Source organism: Terrapene carolina, unplaced genomic scaffold (genome assembly GCF_002925995.2).
Source record: "Terrapene carolina triunguis isolate 2854851 unplaced genomic scaffold, T_m_triunguis-2.0 Scaffold211, whole genome shotgun sequence".
In the NCBI taxonomy this organism is placed as follows: Eukaryota; Metazoa; Chordata; order Testudines; family Emydidae; genus Terrapene; species Terrapene triunguis.
Genome location: NW_020664562.1, coordinates 18,660,823 through 18,676,125, shown reverse-complemented (window position 1 = coordinate 18,676,125; position 15,303 = coordinate 18,660,823). Strand labels below are relative to the sequence as shown.

Genomic DNA, 15,303 nt, shown 5'->3' with positions numbered 1-15,303 from the left:
TTGGCCCACCAGCAGCTTATCCTCATGGCCCGGGAGCTAAAGTTTGCTGACCCCTGAATTATAGGGTCGGCTTATGAACGGGTCATAAAAAATTTCCATTTTTACTTATCCATCTTGGGCGGGTCGGCTTATAAACGAACGGGCTCATGATTGAGTATATACTGTAATTTATTTCACTTAGGTGACTAGATCTTCCTAGAAACACCTTATATTTCCCCATCACTTGTTGGTGCTTTTCCACCTGCTGGCAGGAAATGCTGGGAACTCCAGAAACTCCGTGACAAAAGCATCCGCTTCTCCTGCTACTCCCTCTTCAGTGTAACTTCCAGCTCAAGGAGACATATCTGTGCTAGCTATGATTGAGCTAGTGAGGTAAAAATAGAAATGTCACCAGAGTGGAACACATGTCAGGAAGGCTTGTTAGTTAAGTATGTACCAGGATCATATTCAGAGGTAACTACATTTCTGTTCTTAGCATGTTAGCTCATGTATGTCTCCTCAAGCTGGAATTCACACCAGTGTAGAGACACCCTAATTCTGCTTGACTGCATTTTAATGTTTTCTAATATTTTTTATTCATACTCTAGTTACAGACAATACAAATCTCATACCTGCTCTGCTGAGTGACTCTTGAATATACATATGCATGAACTGAATACCAAACAATTCCCGTTCCTCTTCCTCTTCAGTATTCTCGCATGGGGGAAGTGTTACTTGCAGCTCCAGTGGGTTGTCTCTGAAGTTGACAAATCTGGTAATTCATCAGAAAACATGACTCTTGGAGGTCCTTCCCCCCCCCGACCAAGAACAACTGTTTGAAAACTAAACTAGGCTGCACTGAAGAGTGCTTCAGCAAAAGAAAATGTAATTAAGGGCAATTTCTCAGGGCATTATCTTTCAAATAGTTTCTCTACTTAATGGTAGTGTGGTATGTGTTTATCTTAACTGATTTAGAAATAGTCTTCATCTGAACATTTACATCATTTCTTAAAATGGTTTCTATGCCAAACTTGTAGTTTGTACAGTTTAACAAGGAATCCCTATCATGTTTAATATTTTGTGCACACACTTGAAAATATAGGCCTTAGTACCTGTGGTCAGTACCAAGGCCAATTCAAGCAAATCTAGGATCTCCAGTGAACAAATTCAGGTGTTCTTACTATCCCTATGTTTATTGAAGTACATGTTTGTACTGCACAATAAGATAACGTTATACATTTTCGTAATATTTTGACATCAGGATACAGAAGCAGATGTTTACTCTGAAACCAGAACAAAATATTTAAATTAGATCTATTACACATGAGAATTTTTATTTTTGGTAATAAAAACCTGCTGCAGAGTTTATGCATCTGTAGATATAGTAGCATCCCCAAATCACTTGAAAACATAGGAATTGCTATACTACATCAGACCAGGTAGGTATGAACTCAACTAGCTATCCCAAGCCCCCGCTCGTGCTACCTGGCTGCACTACTATTTTTACCATAGTAGCTCAAACAGCGCTTGCACAGGTACATGTATGCAAGCTGGGAATTACACCCTCAGCTTCAAGTGGAGACATAGCCTTCGTCTGGTATCCTGTCTCTAAGAATGAAAGTACTTAAGAGAAAGCAACAAGAACCCTGCCGTAGTGAATAAAAAAAAACAATCTGCCCATAAGGATTTGAAAGAAGTTTTCTCGTCAGTTCCTGGTTAGCTTATATCTTGAAGCATTAAGATTTATAGCTCACATTTTTATCCCCAAACTTAAATGGATATTCTCATTATTCATATCTTAGTATCTAAACCTTTTTTGAAGGGTTTTAGGTTCTTGACCTCACTGATACCTTGTGGCAGTAATTTCCCAAGTGAAATATACGTTTTATAAAAAGTTCTCCTTTTATCAGTTTTTAATTGTTGCTTTTCAATTTTTGTCCCTTGTTCTTGTGTTATGAGAGAGGCTAAAATAGTGATGCCCAACTGTTCCACTGAAAGCCAGCATCCACAACCCTCACAGATCAAGAAGAATCTAAAGATTCCCTTAACCTTTGGGACTCTACATACTGTATTTACATTTGCAATAAATCCATTTGGTGAAATGAAGGAACTCAATACTGTCATAAAACTTTCTGGGCCAGATTCTCACCTGGCATAAATCTGTAGTTCCACTGATTTCAATGGAGCTATACCAGTTCACACCAGCTGAGAATCTGGCTCCCTATCTATTTGTTATGCAGCAGTTTGCACCGGGAATTTTTAAAGGCAGCCTTCAGGTACTTGCAGTATTGTTGATAGTTTACCTGAGATTTGTCATTTGTTGCATGCAAGCAGGAATATCCCGGAGTTTGTTGTTGCTGAGGACAAGAGTACTCAGATTTTTCATATTACTGATGGTTTCTGGTAAGTGGGTTATTTCATTCCGTTGGAGCCATAAAGTATGTAAGTTCTCCATTCTGTAGAAGTAGAGGTTTCTACAATTAATCCAGCATTAGGGAATCCTTGATGATTAATTTAAAGGAGTTGATTCACTTCAACAATCATGTATCTGATATAAAGAATGCAGTAACGCTTAACAGTCTGGGAGCATGTGTAATTCTGTGGGCAAGTTCATGACAGAAAGGTAAGGGAGGTGTCATTTGATTCATAAAATCTACAGAATCATAATTTCAGTGATTTCATCTGAACATTATTTATATTACTTCTTAAAACGGTTCCTATGCCAAACATGTAGTTTGTACAGTTTAACATAGAGCTGGACTAACTAGTGGGATGACTAAGTTTTAAGGGGATGCAGACATTGGCATCTGCATCCTTGGCTCATGCACATGTTCAATGGTGTCACCCTACGGCATAGCAGAGGGGATGTGCTGCCCTTCCCAGCTCCACACCACTGGTTGGTGGAAATTTTGATAATACAATGTGATACATTTGAAAGCCTTTTCTCCTACAGACACAAAGATACCATACGGCAACCTAGAACAATTATGTAGAATATATGTAGATATATATTCAAGAAAAATCAACTTTTAAAATTATATTTTAACATAGAGATGCATTGACTGCATAAAAAAGGACATTAATCTTAGGAAACACAGGTTGAAGATAGTAGCCTAAATTATAAGTTGAAAATTTCTACAGCAAGAAGATTAACTTGACAACAGGAATTTAATGTCTTATTAAGTATCAACTCAGTTGCAAGCAATTTTCCTTCTGAACAAAAAAAATTAGTTCTCGTAAGGAAATATTCTGCTTTGAGATATTCCAGTTATTTTAACAGTATAAGTAGCTTGCTTTATTTTGTTTGATACTTGTTAATATTTTAGAACAGAGTTGGGTAACTAAATTTTCAATGCAATGGAATTAAAACTAAGAATGTTTTTTTACCTGTCAATCGTATCAGGGAGTTGCTGAAGTTTGTTGCTCCCCATGTCTAACCATTCTAGACTTGGCATGTTCAGGAGAGCTGAAGGGATGGTAGTAAATTGGTTCATACTCAGATCTACATGGTAAAGCTTCTTTAGGTCACTGAGCTAAATAGAAAAGGGAAGACTCATTAATAGGATTCCTTAATGCACATTTGTACAGACTGTGCAGTAAGTGATGTTCCATCACAGCTGTTATTTAACCATCTTGGCCACAAAGACAGAAAAATTTTGAAAATACTACAACATGTTCTGGAATCCATGCCAGACAAGTGATTCTGGGTTGTATGAGATAAGACAGAGGGCCAGAATCTCATTTACACTATTGCTCCAGTGATATAAAGGGACTTCAGTATAAATAAGAATCTGGTCTAGAGTCTTAAAATTTATTTTTGTCAGAAAACATTCACTTGACCTCATAAAAGAGGGTGACCAGACAGCAAGTGTGAAAAATTGGGACAGGGAGTGGGGGATAATAGGAGCCTATATAAGACAAACTCCCAAATATCGGGACATCTGGTCACCCTATCATAAAATATTGGTAACTTTGCTAGTCAAACAACTGCCAGATAAATTTGGTAACTTCTGATATTCAGTTAATATTCTATATTTATTTATTTTAAAGCTGCCCAGTTTGTTGGGTTTTACAGACTTAATGTTTGGACTTAATTCTGCAGTGCACCAAGCACCCTAAGGGCTATTCTACACTGGCAGAGCTTTAATGTGCCTTGTGTGGTTGCGGTGGAGTGCTGGGAGAGAGCTCTAAAAAACCCACCTCAATGAGGGGCATGGCTCCCAGCTCTGGTGCACTGTTTACACTGGCGCTTTACAGCGCTGAAACTTGCTGCACTCAGGGGTGTGTTTTTTCATACCCCTGAGTGAGAAAGTTGCAGCGCTGTTATCCTCACTCTCCTGTAAAGTCTGTGGGAATTGAGGTTACTTTTAATATCTGTCAGGGCTGTAATTTTTGTAGCAAATACAAATAAATAAATATCAGAAGTATTTGGTTACTTTGTAGCCAAGGGACTGATATGGAGATATGGATCCCTTTTCACATGTACGTCATCAGTTACGATTCAGCCCAGGTAAGTGGAGAGCAAAAGTTATTACACTCAGCTGCTCTGTGTCCTCTGTGAAGTGAGTTAATTCACTTCCTTGTGCACATGCAGTTGTCTGCATCACCCAAATCACTACCACAAGCAGTAGTCTTTGTAGAGATACCACTAGCTGAATGGGGAGGGAATGAACTAAGCCAGGGTGATCAAACTTACTGACCCTCCAAGCCGCATATGACAACCTTCAGAAGTTCGAGAGATGGGATGCGCCTGCCGGGGCTTAGGGCTTCAGCCGCATGGGAGATGCCTGGCAGGGCTCAGGGCTTCAGCCCCGCTTCTGCAGAAGCCCCAAGTGCTGGCAGGCATGCCCCATGAGGCAGAAGCCCCTAGCCCCAGCACCCTGCTTCAGGGCAGAAGCCCCAAGCTCACCCCCCACCCCAGTCTGGTAGGCAGAGAATGGGGGAGGGTATGGGGGGTCTGCTAGCCACACTTTAACTGTAAAAGAGCCACAGTTTGGCCACCCTAAACTATGCTCTCACCCTTAAAGGTGACTTCTCTAAGGTCATAGTTGAGCCAGTGGGCCAGATCCTCAGCTGGTGTAAAACAGCATAGTTTAATTAAAATCAATGGCCTGATGCCAGTTTACACCAACTAAGCAGCTGGCCCATTATTTATATACTCCCCTGTAAGACTGGGCAAAATTAGGCTCAGTTCCTGCAAATACTTAGTTACTCATGTGGTTAGTCCCACTGGCTCCCATGGAACTATTCATATAAACAAAGATTATGCATATTCTTAAATATTTGTAAAATCAATGTCTTAAAAATAAAGTGAAAACAACCCATCTATTAGACAGTCCATGCAAGACTTTCCAGTGGAAATGTACTATGTCATTTTAAAGTCTAGAAGAAAACAGAAGTTCAATTTTTTTTCTGAGAATTTTTTAGCTAGTGAAAACATTTAATATATACCTATAAATAAAAGTAATTGTTTTTCTCAAACCTGAAGTGGAAGGTCACAGATATCCCTGTTCACAGCCAGTTCCAGTCTTCCGAGGCTGATGCAGTTACTTAGCTCTTTAGGAACAGACTTAATTTTATTATAACTGAGAAGCAGCTCTTGGAGGTTAGGCAGCTGGCCTGCAAAGGCAATAATCAAAGAGAATCCACCTGAATATTGGGTCTGAGGAATAAATTAAACCTTTCAGCTGTGAAGTACTGGGGTTAAATCTTACTTTATTGTGTTGGCTCATTAGTGTAGTGTTAGTGCTCTTGGTCTGCTTATTGAAATAAAGATGCAGTTAATGAAAATTATGGGATTTGGTGTGACGGCTGCTTAATCCAGAAGCAGTGCTCCAACTGAGTAACACAGAATGGCTTGTTTTTGTTGTTGTATTTAAATACCACTTACCAATCTCTTTAGGTAGCTTTTCAATGGCATTTCGGGATAGATCCAGCACAATGAGATTTTGAAACCTTCCAATGAATTCAGGAATTTTCACCAAATTAATTCTGTGAAGCTGCCATTCCTGGAGGTGGTTCAGTTTCAGTAAGCAAGCAGGTAACATCTAAAAATAATAAAAAATAAAATCAGAAGGAAATTCCACTTCGTTTATGGAATGAAAATGGACTAATTGTTAATGTAGGAAGATTTTGGAAACATGAACATTTAGAGTTACGCTAGAGAGGAAGGAAACAGTTTTGTTTTTCTGATCACTAGACCATACAACATGCAGAAATTAATTCCCATTACACCTCAAGAATAACCAGCCCTTCTGTTTGCACCCAGAACTTAGGCACCTGCACTACTAGAACTGAGCAATGCAAGATCCCAGAAGCAAAACAAACAAAAATGTTTGAACTTAAATGATGTTTAGTGTCTGTCATGTGGATTGTATAACATCTGTTCAAAACAAAATGACAATGTTAGGTAACTGCATTGTAGAATGTATTTACAACATGTTTTATATTAAAAAAGGATCACCTATAACTTCCAAGATTGTGCAACATTTCTAAATAATTGCTTGCTATAAAATGATTATAGAATAGATTTAGTAATTTGGTTTGAAATTCATTGCTCTGAGTGAGTTACACAGGGTTTGTGTGGGATGTAGGGACTGCAGTTTGTAGGGAATTAAATCTTCCGCAAACTCCTGTGTAAGACACATCACCGCCCTGGACTGGGGCAGGCACCATGACTGTTACAGTGTAAGCTGAAGTCACACCTTCACCAGCCTGTACCTGATCCAACTCCCATCAATGCCAATGGAAAGATTCCCAATGACTTAAAAGGAAAATTGGCTCAGGCATCTCGTCTTCAACTTCTTCTTCATGGTGGACACTGGAACTAGCATAAAGCCAGTTCTGCAACCTACAGAGATTGGTAGGGTCCACCCTGCCACATATTCTGCAGCTGCCCACCTTTCTTGCACTGGAACCACAGTGGTCCCACCGTTCTGGGAGCCTTTGTGCCATTGGATGAATTTCACCCTTAGAAAGAGAAGAGAAATAACCCCAAGAAATCTTTTCATTTCACGTGACTTTCGCATTACAAGTTATGTCTGTGTCGTTCTCAAGGCCGGCTCTACGCACCAGCGTTCCAAGCATGTGCTTGGGGCAGCACTTCTAAAGGGGCGGCATTCCGGCTTTTTGGGGCAGCACTTTTCAAGGGGCAGCACTCTGTTGGTTTTTTTGTTTTTTTTTGTTTGCTTGGGGCGGCAAAAAACCTGGAGCTAGTCCTGGTAGTTCTGGGGCATTAGCAAAATGAATACTTCTTTAATTAAGCATAAGACATAAAATGCCATTAAGTTTTCCTGTTCATGTGGGAAGACTTTCTGGGCTGTTGCTGGTCAGTCGTGAAATTGCTTAGCATTCAATATTCTACTGTTAGAGTGAGCAAGTTTAATTTCAATACAATCAGGTTTTATTTATATTCACAGCAATAATTCAACTGTCCGTGCCTGATCATCTGTGTACAGAGCTGAGCATATTGTGGGCACTGAATAGATGAAAAGTAATACAAGTAGCTGGGCTAAAGATGTAAAATAGCTTAACTCTGTCATTCACTAACCATGCAACCCAAACAATTTCCTGTTAATTACCTTCCATTCTTCTTGTTCTATCCTTAGTATAACCCTTCCATCTTCAGTGATGACTTTTTCTTTGAGCCTGGCTAAACTGTCTCTTTCCTCCCAGACAAGCATCAGTCTACAAAACAAAGACCTTTTTTTAGTTGTGCAGCTATTAATATGAGCAACATTTACTATCCCATTTTGATTGCCTGACATAGCAAAGAGGCAACTTTTTGTCGAGAAGCCTTCATGGAGGTCAGACAAGTATTTATCTTAATGGGATGCTAGATACACTTTGGGAGGGCTGGCAATGTAGCAGTTCATTAGCTTAGAGAATTTACAGGCATTCTAATGTTTTGGCTAATGTACAAATCTTTTGCGATTCGGTGAGATCATATTTTAAAATCTGTATGAAGTAAATTATTTTATAGAGATAAATTAACTACTTCCATCAAGTTTTATAATGTTTTACCAAGAACAACAGGGGGGAAAATAATGTAAGGGGACTGTCCCAAACACCCTTCATTTTAAGGGAAGCTTGTAGCTTTTTTATGGGTGGGAGAAGCACTAAGCTTCTTTAATCTTTTCATTTCCACAGCCTCTAGCTCAGGGGTTCTCAAACTGGGGGTTGGGACCCCTCAGGGGGTCATGAGGTTATTACCTGGGGGGTCGTGAGCTGTCAGTCTCCACCCCAAACCCCGCTTTGCCTCCAGCATTTATAATGGTGTTAAATATATAAAAAAGTGTTTTTAATTTATTATGGGAGTTGCATTCAGAGGCTTGCTATGTGAAAGGGGTCACCAGTACAAAAGTTTGAGAACCACTGCTCTAGCTGCTATAACATAGATTATCCATCCAGAGACAGCAATCTGGTCACAGACAAAAGAGAGTTGACTTCTTTGCATCCATGTATGAAGTCAGCTTGAATTCAAGTAAAGTTCATGCAAGTCATCATAGACTAATCAGTGAAGATACGAGATCAAAATAATATTAAGTGGAGACTGTTTCTAAATGGAGGGCACTTGTCAACAACTTGTGCTATAAAAACATGAAGAATTTCTTTTACACTATTGTAGTGCTATGAAGACAGTGGTAGCTGTTGTAGTTTGATATATATGCCAGTAGAATCAGCAGCTGCACTAATTTCTATTTACAGTTGAACATAATTCTCTGGTCGACCTGAGTCTAAAATCAGATTTCTTTCAGTGGGAATTTTAGCTGAGCAAAGATTGCAGGATTGGATCTTGCATGTTCCAGAAAACACCAACCATATCGCCTGTGTTTAGCTTCACATTTCTTCCTAACTGATTAGGGACATACCTGCCTACAGCCCTCTGTCTGAATTCCTTTTCCTTCCGTAGTTCTTCATTTATTTTCTGAATTCTCACTTCCCAAAGTGTCTTAACAGCAGAGAATGATCCAATGCATGGTGCAGTTTCAGTCATGGTTCTTACACATTCCGGTTCAGCCATAGGTATCTGCTTCTGAATAGCACACTGATTACCATCATCATTATAATCCCACATATGAGTTGGACATGCCAGAAGGAGACATCAATGTAAAAAAATTGATATGCCTGTTTGATTAATTAAACACAATCAATCTGAGCAGCGCTGTGATGGAACTCACATCAACTGACTCCTGTCACATATATAGAATAGTTAATCATGTGTTCCTAGTTACCTCATCACATAATACAAGAATAAGGAGATAAGAACATAAGAACAGCCATACTGGGTCAGACCAAAGGTCCATCTAGCCCAGTATCCTGTCTTCTGACAGTGGCCAATGCCAGGTGCCCCAGAGGGAATGAACAGAACAGGTAATCATTACGTGCTCCATCCCTTGTTGCCCATTCCCAGCTTCTGGCAAACAGAGGCTAGAGACACCATCCCTGCCCATCCTGGCTAATAGCCATCGATGGATCAATCTTCCATGAACTTATCTAGTTCTTTTTTGAACCCTGTTATACTCTTGGCCTTCACAACATCCTCTGGCAAGGAGTTCCACAGGTTGACTGTGCGTTGTATGGAAAAATAATTCCTTTTGTTTGTTTTAAACCTGCTGCCTATTAATGTCATTTGCTGATCCCTAGTTCTTGTGTTATGAGAAGGCATAAATAATACTTCCTTATTTAGTTTCTCCACACCAGTCATGATTTTACAGACCTCTATCATATCTCCCCTTAGTCATCGTTTTTTTTCCAAGTTGAAAAGTCCCAGTCCTATTAATCTCTCCTCATACGGAAGCTGTTCCATACCCCTAATCATTTTTGTTGCCATTTTCTGACCTTTTTCCAATTCCAATATTCAATTAAGTTAAAAAGTAACAAAGGTAAAAACAGCTAGAAGATCATACATTCTACTCAGCATAGAATTAGCCTGTGGAATTCGCTGCCATGAGCTATCATTGAGTCCAAGAGCTTGGTAGGATTCAAAAAAGGTCAGAGTCTAATACAGATTGTGAGAACATCCACAGTGACATAAACCAAGATAAAAAGTATAAGGGTTAACCTTTATGCGTCAGGGGATCAGTCAACCATTAATTGCCAGGGGTTGGGAAGAAAGCTGCCCTATAGGCCGGCTACTAATAATAGCCTGTTCGAAGCTTCTTGAACATTCTGGTACTAGTGCCCGGCAGGCAGGACACCTGGTCATTCCTGTGCTCCTGTCTGGAAGGGTTCCTCTCAGCCACTCTTGTATTGGGTTTTTGTATTCTAGCAATAGGCTACAACTGTGAAGGTCAGATCTGGCGCTGAACTCTCCCAAAGTTTGGGGCAGGGTTAGACTGGGGTTCAGGGTTGGCCTATAGATTTGCAGGGCTATGTAGTAATGCTAAGATCACATTAAAAATTGCATCAATTTTTTTATTATAAATGCCTACTACTTGGTGGAAGAGAAACAGGGAATACTGTCTCAAACACCCAGCTCCAATCTGAAAAGCCTGAGAATGTTTTTTCAGCCAGACAGACAGCTTGCGCTCCAACAATGAAAGTGGAATGTCAACCTTTTCCCTATAATCATCTTTCTACCAATGGCCAGTATAGAGTCACTTGTTTGAAGGCATCTTTCCCAGCATGCTTTTCTTTTAGCTGGCCTTTTAAATGTGGCAGAGCCAAACCAGCTGCTGCACTAAGATGGCTATTTGGTACCTACTTGCTAGATATTTCTGCATCCAAGCTAAGTATTCCTACTATGTTTTCCCTTTCTCTTATTATTGCAGTGGTGTATCCAATAGCCAGATTGTATATGGGGACTTACATCAAAGAAATATAGAAGAATACAAAAAGGTAGAAAAAGTATAAAGCAATGAACACTGAAAATGGCTCCTCATTGGAAAGACAGTATAGACTAGAGAATGGAATTCCTCTGGAGCTACACTGATGTAAAAAAGGAGAATTTGGCCCAACTATTTTTGCACTGCTAATTCTTAACTGTGCTATAAGAATAAAAGCTGTTGAGGGGAAGATGGAGGTTTTGACAGCTGGGGCTGTTGGTGCCCAGGAAGGTGTGAGAGGTAGTTTAGTTTTGGAGCTCCCAAAAAGTGGTCAAGGCTTTTTTGCAATGGCGAATGGATGCATCTTCCTCTTCTCCCTCCCAGCCCCATGTGGGTATGAACACAAACGTCTTGATGTATATTCAGGGATTAATTCCCCACCCCCGTAGCCCTTACCAGTAACCAGCTACGCACTGCTCCTCATCCCAATATCTGCCTTTGCACCCAACATGACTAAACACATTAGCTAAAGGTTTCTGTTAAATGATTCATAACTGAATTTAAATTGTTATTAGTAGGCTTCAGAGTTAACTCTCATTGAGACAGCTCAGTCAGTTCCTGCTTCCCATAGCTATTATTTTAGGCTGGTTGGAGACTGGGAAAACAACATTCCAGCAGTTGACATTCAGTTCAAATTCCTGTATTATAAGCTTGTGTCATGTCAGGAACTGTATTTGCTATGCGTCTATGATACCTAACATAATGGGATCCTCAACCCCTGACTGGGGCTTCTAATGCTACTTGTAATCATAAAAATTTGAAGGTTTTTTTGGCCATCTATTTTAAAATTAAAACTTAGTTTTTGGACCACTGTTCTGTGGCAGACGGTGAATTCTTCAGTAAATTGCACAGCTACAGAAATCAGAACACGAGGCCCTAAGTATAGAGTTTTGTTTTTAAACAGATGTAACTATGTAATGAGAAAACTATGAAAAGCTGAAAGTAGAACATTTTGACCCCACCCTTTATACTTCTTTCTGGTAGACACGATAATACAATAGCGATCATGAACTGCCAGCCATTCAGAAGTGCATTCCCAATTTTAGCTGTAAAATAACTGCAAATGTATTGTCTTGTAACTAGAGCTCCTGCCCGTGATCACCTCCCCACGTTCACTTCCAGACATATGGAAGCATTTTAGAACTTACCTAAATCATTTGATGTATTCACAGATTTTCCACGACTCATTGATTTCTGTGCAAGAGCAGAGCGAGGTTATGAATCTTGTCTGTGTTACTAATGTCTGTCTCTGATACAGACTCCAATTAAGTGAAATGTAATGCCAGCCCAGTTCTAATTTTAATCCATGACATTGCTGGGATATCACATGGGACTACTTTGCAAAGCCACAGAGCATTTACCACTGAACGTCTTGCCATTTTTTGGAACACAATAACCTGTGTAAACTGTTTATGGAATAAACACAGATCAATACTTGTGATCAAAAAGAGCCAGTTAATATATTTGCTATGCCAAATAACACAAGCTAGATTAGAGTTTAGAATGACAATTGTTTGCTTTACACTGGCAATCTTTTGCTGCAAATAACACAGTTTCAGAAAAATATTAAACATTTGGCTACTGTGAAAAGAATTATAAAGCAAAATTAAACCCTAAAATGCACTGTATTTGGAAGAGAAAAGAGTTGCTTTGTATTGTTCTGCTCAGTTACACTTGTAGTAAATTTAAACATTTGTGAAATTCCCAGACACTCTGCTATGCAGTTCTTTCTCTTCACAATAAAGTCCAGGGTACCTGCTGAACAGTTATAGTACTGAACCAAGAAGTAGTTCACACAGTGCTTCTGGCTGCAGAAGGAAGAATTTGAGATGTTTTGTTTTTGCTGGTGTTTCCCCCCCTCCCAGAATCTTAATGTAAATAACTTTTATAAAGGGCCATATTGTCCTCCATGCAGGAAAAATCTGCACAGGAAACTGAGTTTTACCTGGCAGGTATGATCCATCATGGGAGCTTGGATTAGAACAGGCAGAGTTTGGTCCTCTAAAATGATGACTTTGTTGAAATTGGTGTGAATCACAGGACACTCAGCTCTCTGATAACCATCTGCTTTTCCCAAGGCAGTATAGTTTTCTCAGGAGAGTTTTGCTATTCTCTGGGACCACGGGTCTCATTCTCTGGGAATAGGGATGTCATTAAGAGAAAACCAGTGTACAACCAGTATGACAAGATCATCACTATATTAGGCTTCACAACCCCAGTGGAAATAAAGAGATGTGATGCAATGGTGAGTGGTCTCCCGCTCCACTCCCTTTTCAGTCAGAAATCCCAACAGTTCAGAGCACCTGCACAGAGGTTTCCACAGGATCAGGGGAAAGGGGAACTTGCATAGGAGATGCTGCTGTCCCTCCGCTTCTACACTCCCACCCAAGCAGTACTTGATTGGGCTCCTCTCTGCATGATAATTCCATCTGATAAATATTAAAGGTGAACTTTTAGGTAAGTGGGGTTTGTCTCTCTACCCCAAAAAAGCAGGCCACAACCTCATGGATCCTCCAAGATTTGAGCACATCTCAGATATGGCTTCTGGAGAGCTCTATCTCGAGATTCTGTGCCTCTGCGCTGGCTCAGGACCCCCCACTCCTTGAGCTCCCTGAAAGCACAGTCCCAACCACAGGCATCCCTGGGACCTCCTGTGAAGTCTAACCGCTGCACTGATTCCCAATGGGTTTAAGGGAATTGTGCACCCAGTCCCCAGCTCTGCCCATCTTGCCCACAGCACATTGGATCCCAAGAGAGACAGGACAGAAGAACAGGACAGAACAGGACAGAAATCACAGCTCACTGCTTGAAAGAGAATCAGTAAAACTATGTCCTCAATGACATTGCCCAAGAGTGCCGCTTGTGAAGACAGTTTTTGTAATGTGGATTCATAATCACTATGTCAAATCCTCATCAAATGACAATGCTTTCCTGTCACTACCAACCTGGGCCAGATTAGAACTGGTTCCATGTGAAGGTAAAAGGCTCCATAATCCATCACTAACCCCCTGATCCCTGTTAGTTCCCCCCACATCCATTTATAGATACCAACTGTACTCACTTTTCAATCCTCTAAGATTTTTTTCTGATCTAGTTATTGAAAACTTCTCTTAAATACACAAAATACTTAAATTTCCTTCCTGATTTAATTAACTACTCAGATAAGTAGAGATGATTGCAGAAGATAGACTGCCCATTTTGTTAAGGATTTGACAGACAAAAATAGAAATCTGGCTCCCTTTGCTGGCAGAGTAGTTTAATCTATCTAAGGTATTTCTAAGGCACCTATCATGTTGTATCATTCCTTCAGCCCTTCAATTTGGTTCTCATCCATAGTCATAAGGTTTTCACATGCATCATTTGGATTGCAGCCCTTACAGCAACACAAATGATAGGTGAGTAGCCTTTAGTCCATGTCCTTTTGCTAAGTCTCACGAGCGGTAGACTCCAAGCACCCCTTCTTTGTGATCTCGAATAGGAAGATTTATTCTCCTGTTCAGGATTGTCTGCATGAAATTCCCAAATAAAAAGATCCAAAGCACAAAGCCTGTCATAAGTTTTATTAATAGAAAAATCAGATTAAAACGAATCTTGTCTTACACTGCAAAAGCTAATACAGAAAGAAACCATTGTGCATAGGAACATGAGTAGCAGCTTATATTTCTGGTGTATATCCTCTCCCCACAGCTTGAGAGTTTCTTCCTCGCCCCCTTAAGCAGTTAGCACATCAGGTCTTGCATCTTCCTCCCTTCCTTCTCATGGTCCCTCAGTTACACCTTTCAGGTTACTTATATCTACTCACCACAGGGTCTTATCCACAAAGGTATTCAGCCAGATGTACCCTCCAGAGAGGAGATTAGTCTCTTATGAAATGTCCTTTTTGACTTCCCCAAATTGTTTGGTTACATTACAGTGATCCTGTATTGTTTTTGCAACTCAGCGTTCTCTGGAAAGTGTATGCGCACAATGGTTTTTCTTTGCATCTTATTTGCAAACCAGCATTCCCACTGTCCATTGTTTTAGCCTAAAACAACATATATGCTATTTGTCCTGGGGGTGCTAACCTGAATCCTATTGACTGTCTGCCTTGCATATGAGTTTAGAGAGGATTTATCTAATTCTTATGCGCTGTTTACACAGATTCTATTTCATATCAAATATTGATCTGTTACACCTTGGTATCTGAACAAACAATAGCTGTCATGTGCAAGGTGACGACAGTCTTTTAGAGCACAGTAGCTGTTTGCTAGGTTATGGTAATTATAAACAATGGTGGTAAGCAGTTATTTGTTTAGTGATGGAAAACCTAGTCATGGCATCCTTTTGCAGGATGTTGCTTCCCAGAAGAAAAGTCTTAGAGTATGTAAACAATCCTACATACTTTCAGCCTACTAGAGTGTGTTGCAAGACAGTTCTACAGAGTTATTACAAAGAGTTGTTGGATACAAGTAAATATTCTGAAACTGTGCAGGAAGTAAATTTTGGGGGATATTGTCAT

At 40.0% G+C, this 15,303-nt stretch overlaps 1 protein-coding gene across 8 annotated transcripts; it reads right to left on the bottom strand.

Moving 5' to 3' along the window:
• Positions 1 to 235: 235 nt before the first annotated feature.
• LOC112119376 (leucine-rich repeat-containing protein 39) lies at positions 236 to 12,038 on the bottom strand. Of its 8 annotated transcripts, XM_024218014.2 has the most exons (9): positions 11,954 to 12,032; positions 8,850 to 9,105; positions 7,560 to 7,665; positions 5,870 to 6,026; positions 5,462 to 5,598; positions 3,367 to 3,512; positions 2,283 to 2,435; positions 612 to 751; positions 236 to 364 (listed from the first exon to the last, which is right to left on the bottom strand). In XM_024218014.2, exons 2-9 carry the CDS (start codon positions 9,053 to 9,055, stop codon positions 354 to 356), a joined length of 1,056 nt encoding a protein of 351 aa, XP_024073782.2. In that variant the 5' UTR covers positions 9,056 to 9,105; positions 11,954 to 12,032; the 3' UTR covers positions 236 to 353. The 8 variants fall into 8 exon arrangements, with proteins under 8 accessions (XP_024073782.2, XP_024073783.2, XP_024073785.2 ...); XM_024218015.2 differs by having other exon boundaries at positions 236 to 751; positions 8,850 to 9,013; positions 11,954 to 12,038; XM_024218017.2 differs by having other exon boundaries at positions 236 to 751; positions 8,850 to 9,025; positions 11,954 to 12,036.
• Between the last annotated feature and the right edge of the window lie 3,265 nt (positions 12,039 to 15,303).

What these genes read in the sequence shown, in the direction of transcription:
- LOC112119376 (XM_024218013.2), bottom strand. Translation starts at nt 9,055, where the DNA reads ATGTGGGATTATAATGATGATGGTAATCAGTGTGCTATTCAGAAGCAG. An exon ending in TAGAACAAGAAGAATGGAAG is followed by an intron (nt 6,027 to 7,559) that starts GTAATTAACAGG and finishes TATTATTTTTAG; the next exon opens with ATGTTACCTGCTTGCTTACT. An exon ending in CTCCCTGATACGATTGACAG is followed by an intron (nt 2,436 to 3,366) that starts GTAAAAAAACAT and finishes CTACTTCTACAG; the next exon opens with AATGGAGAACTTACATACTT.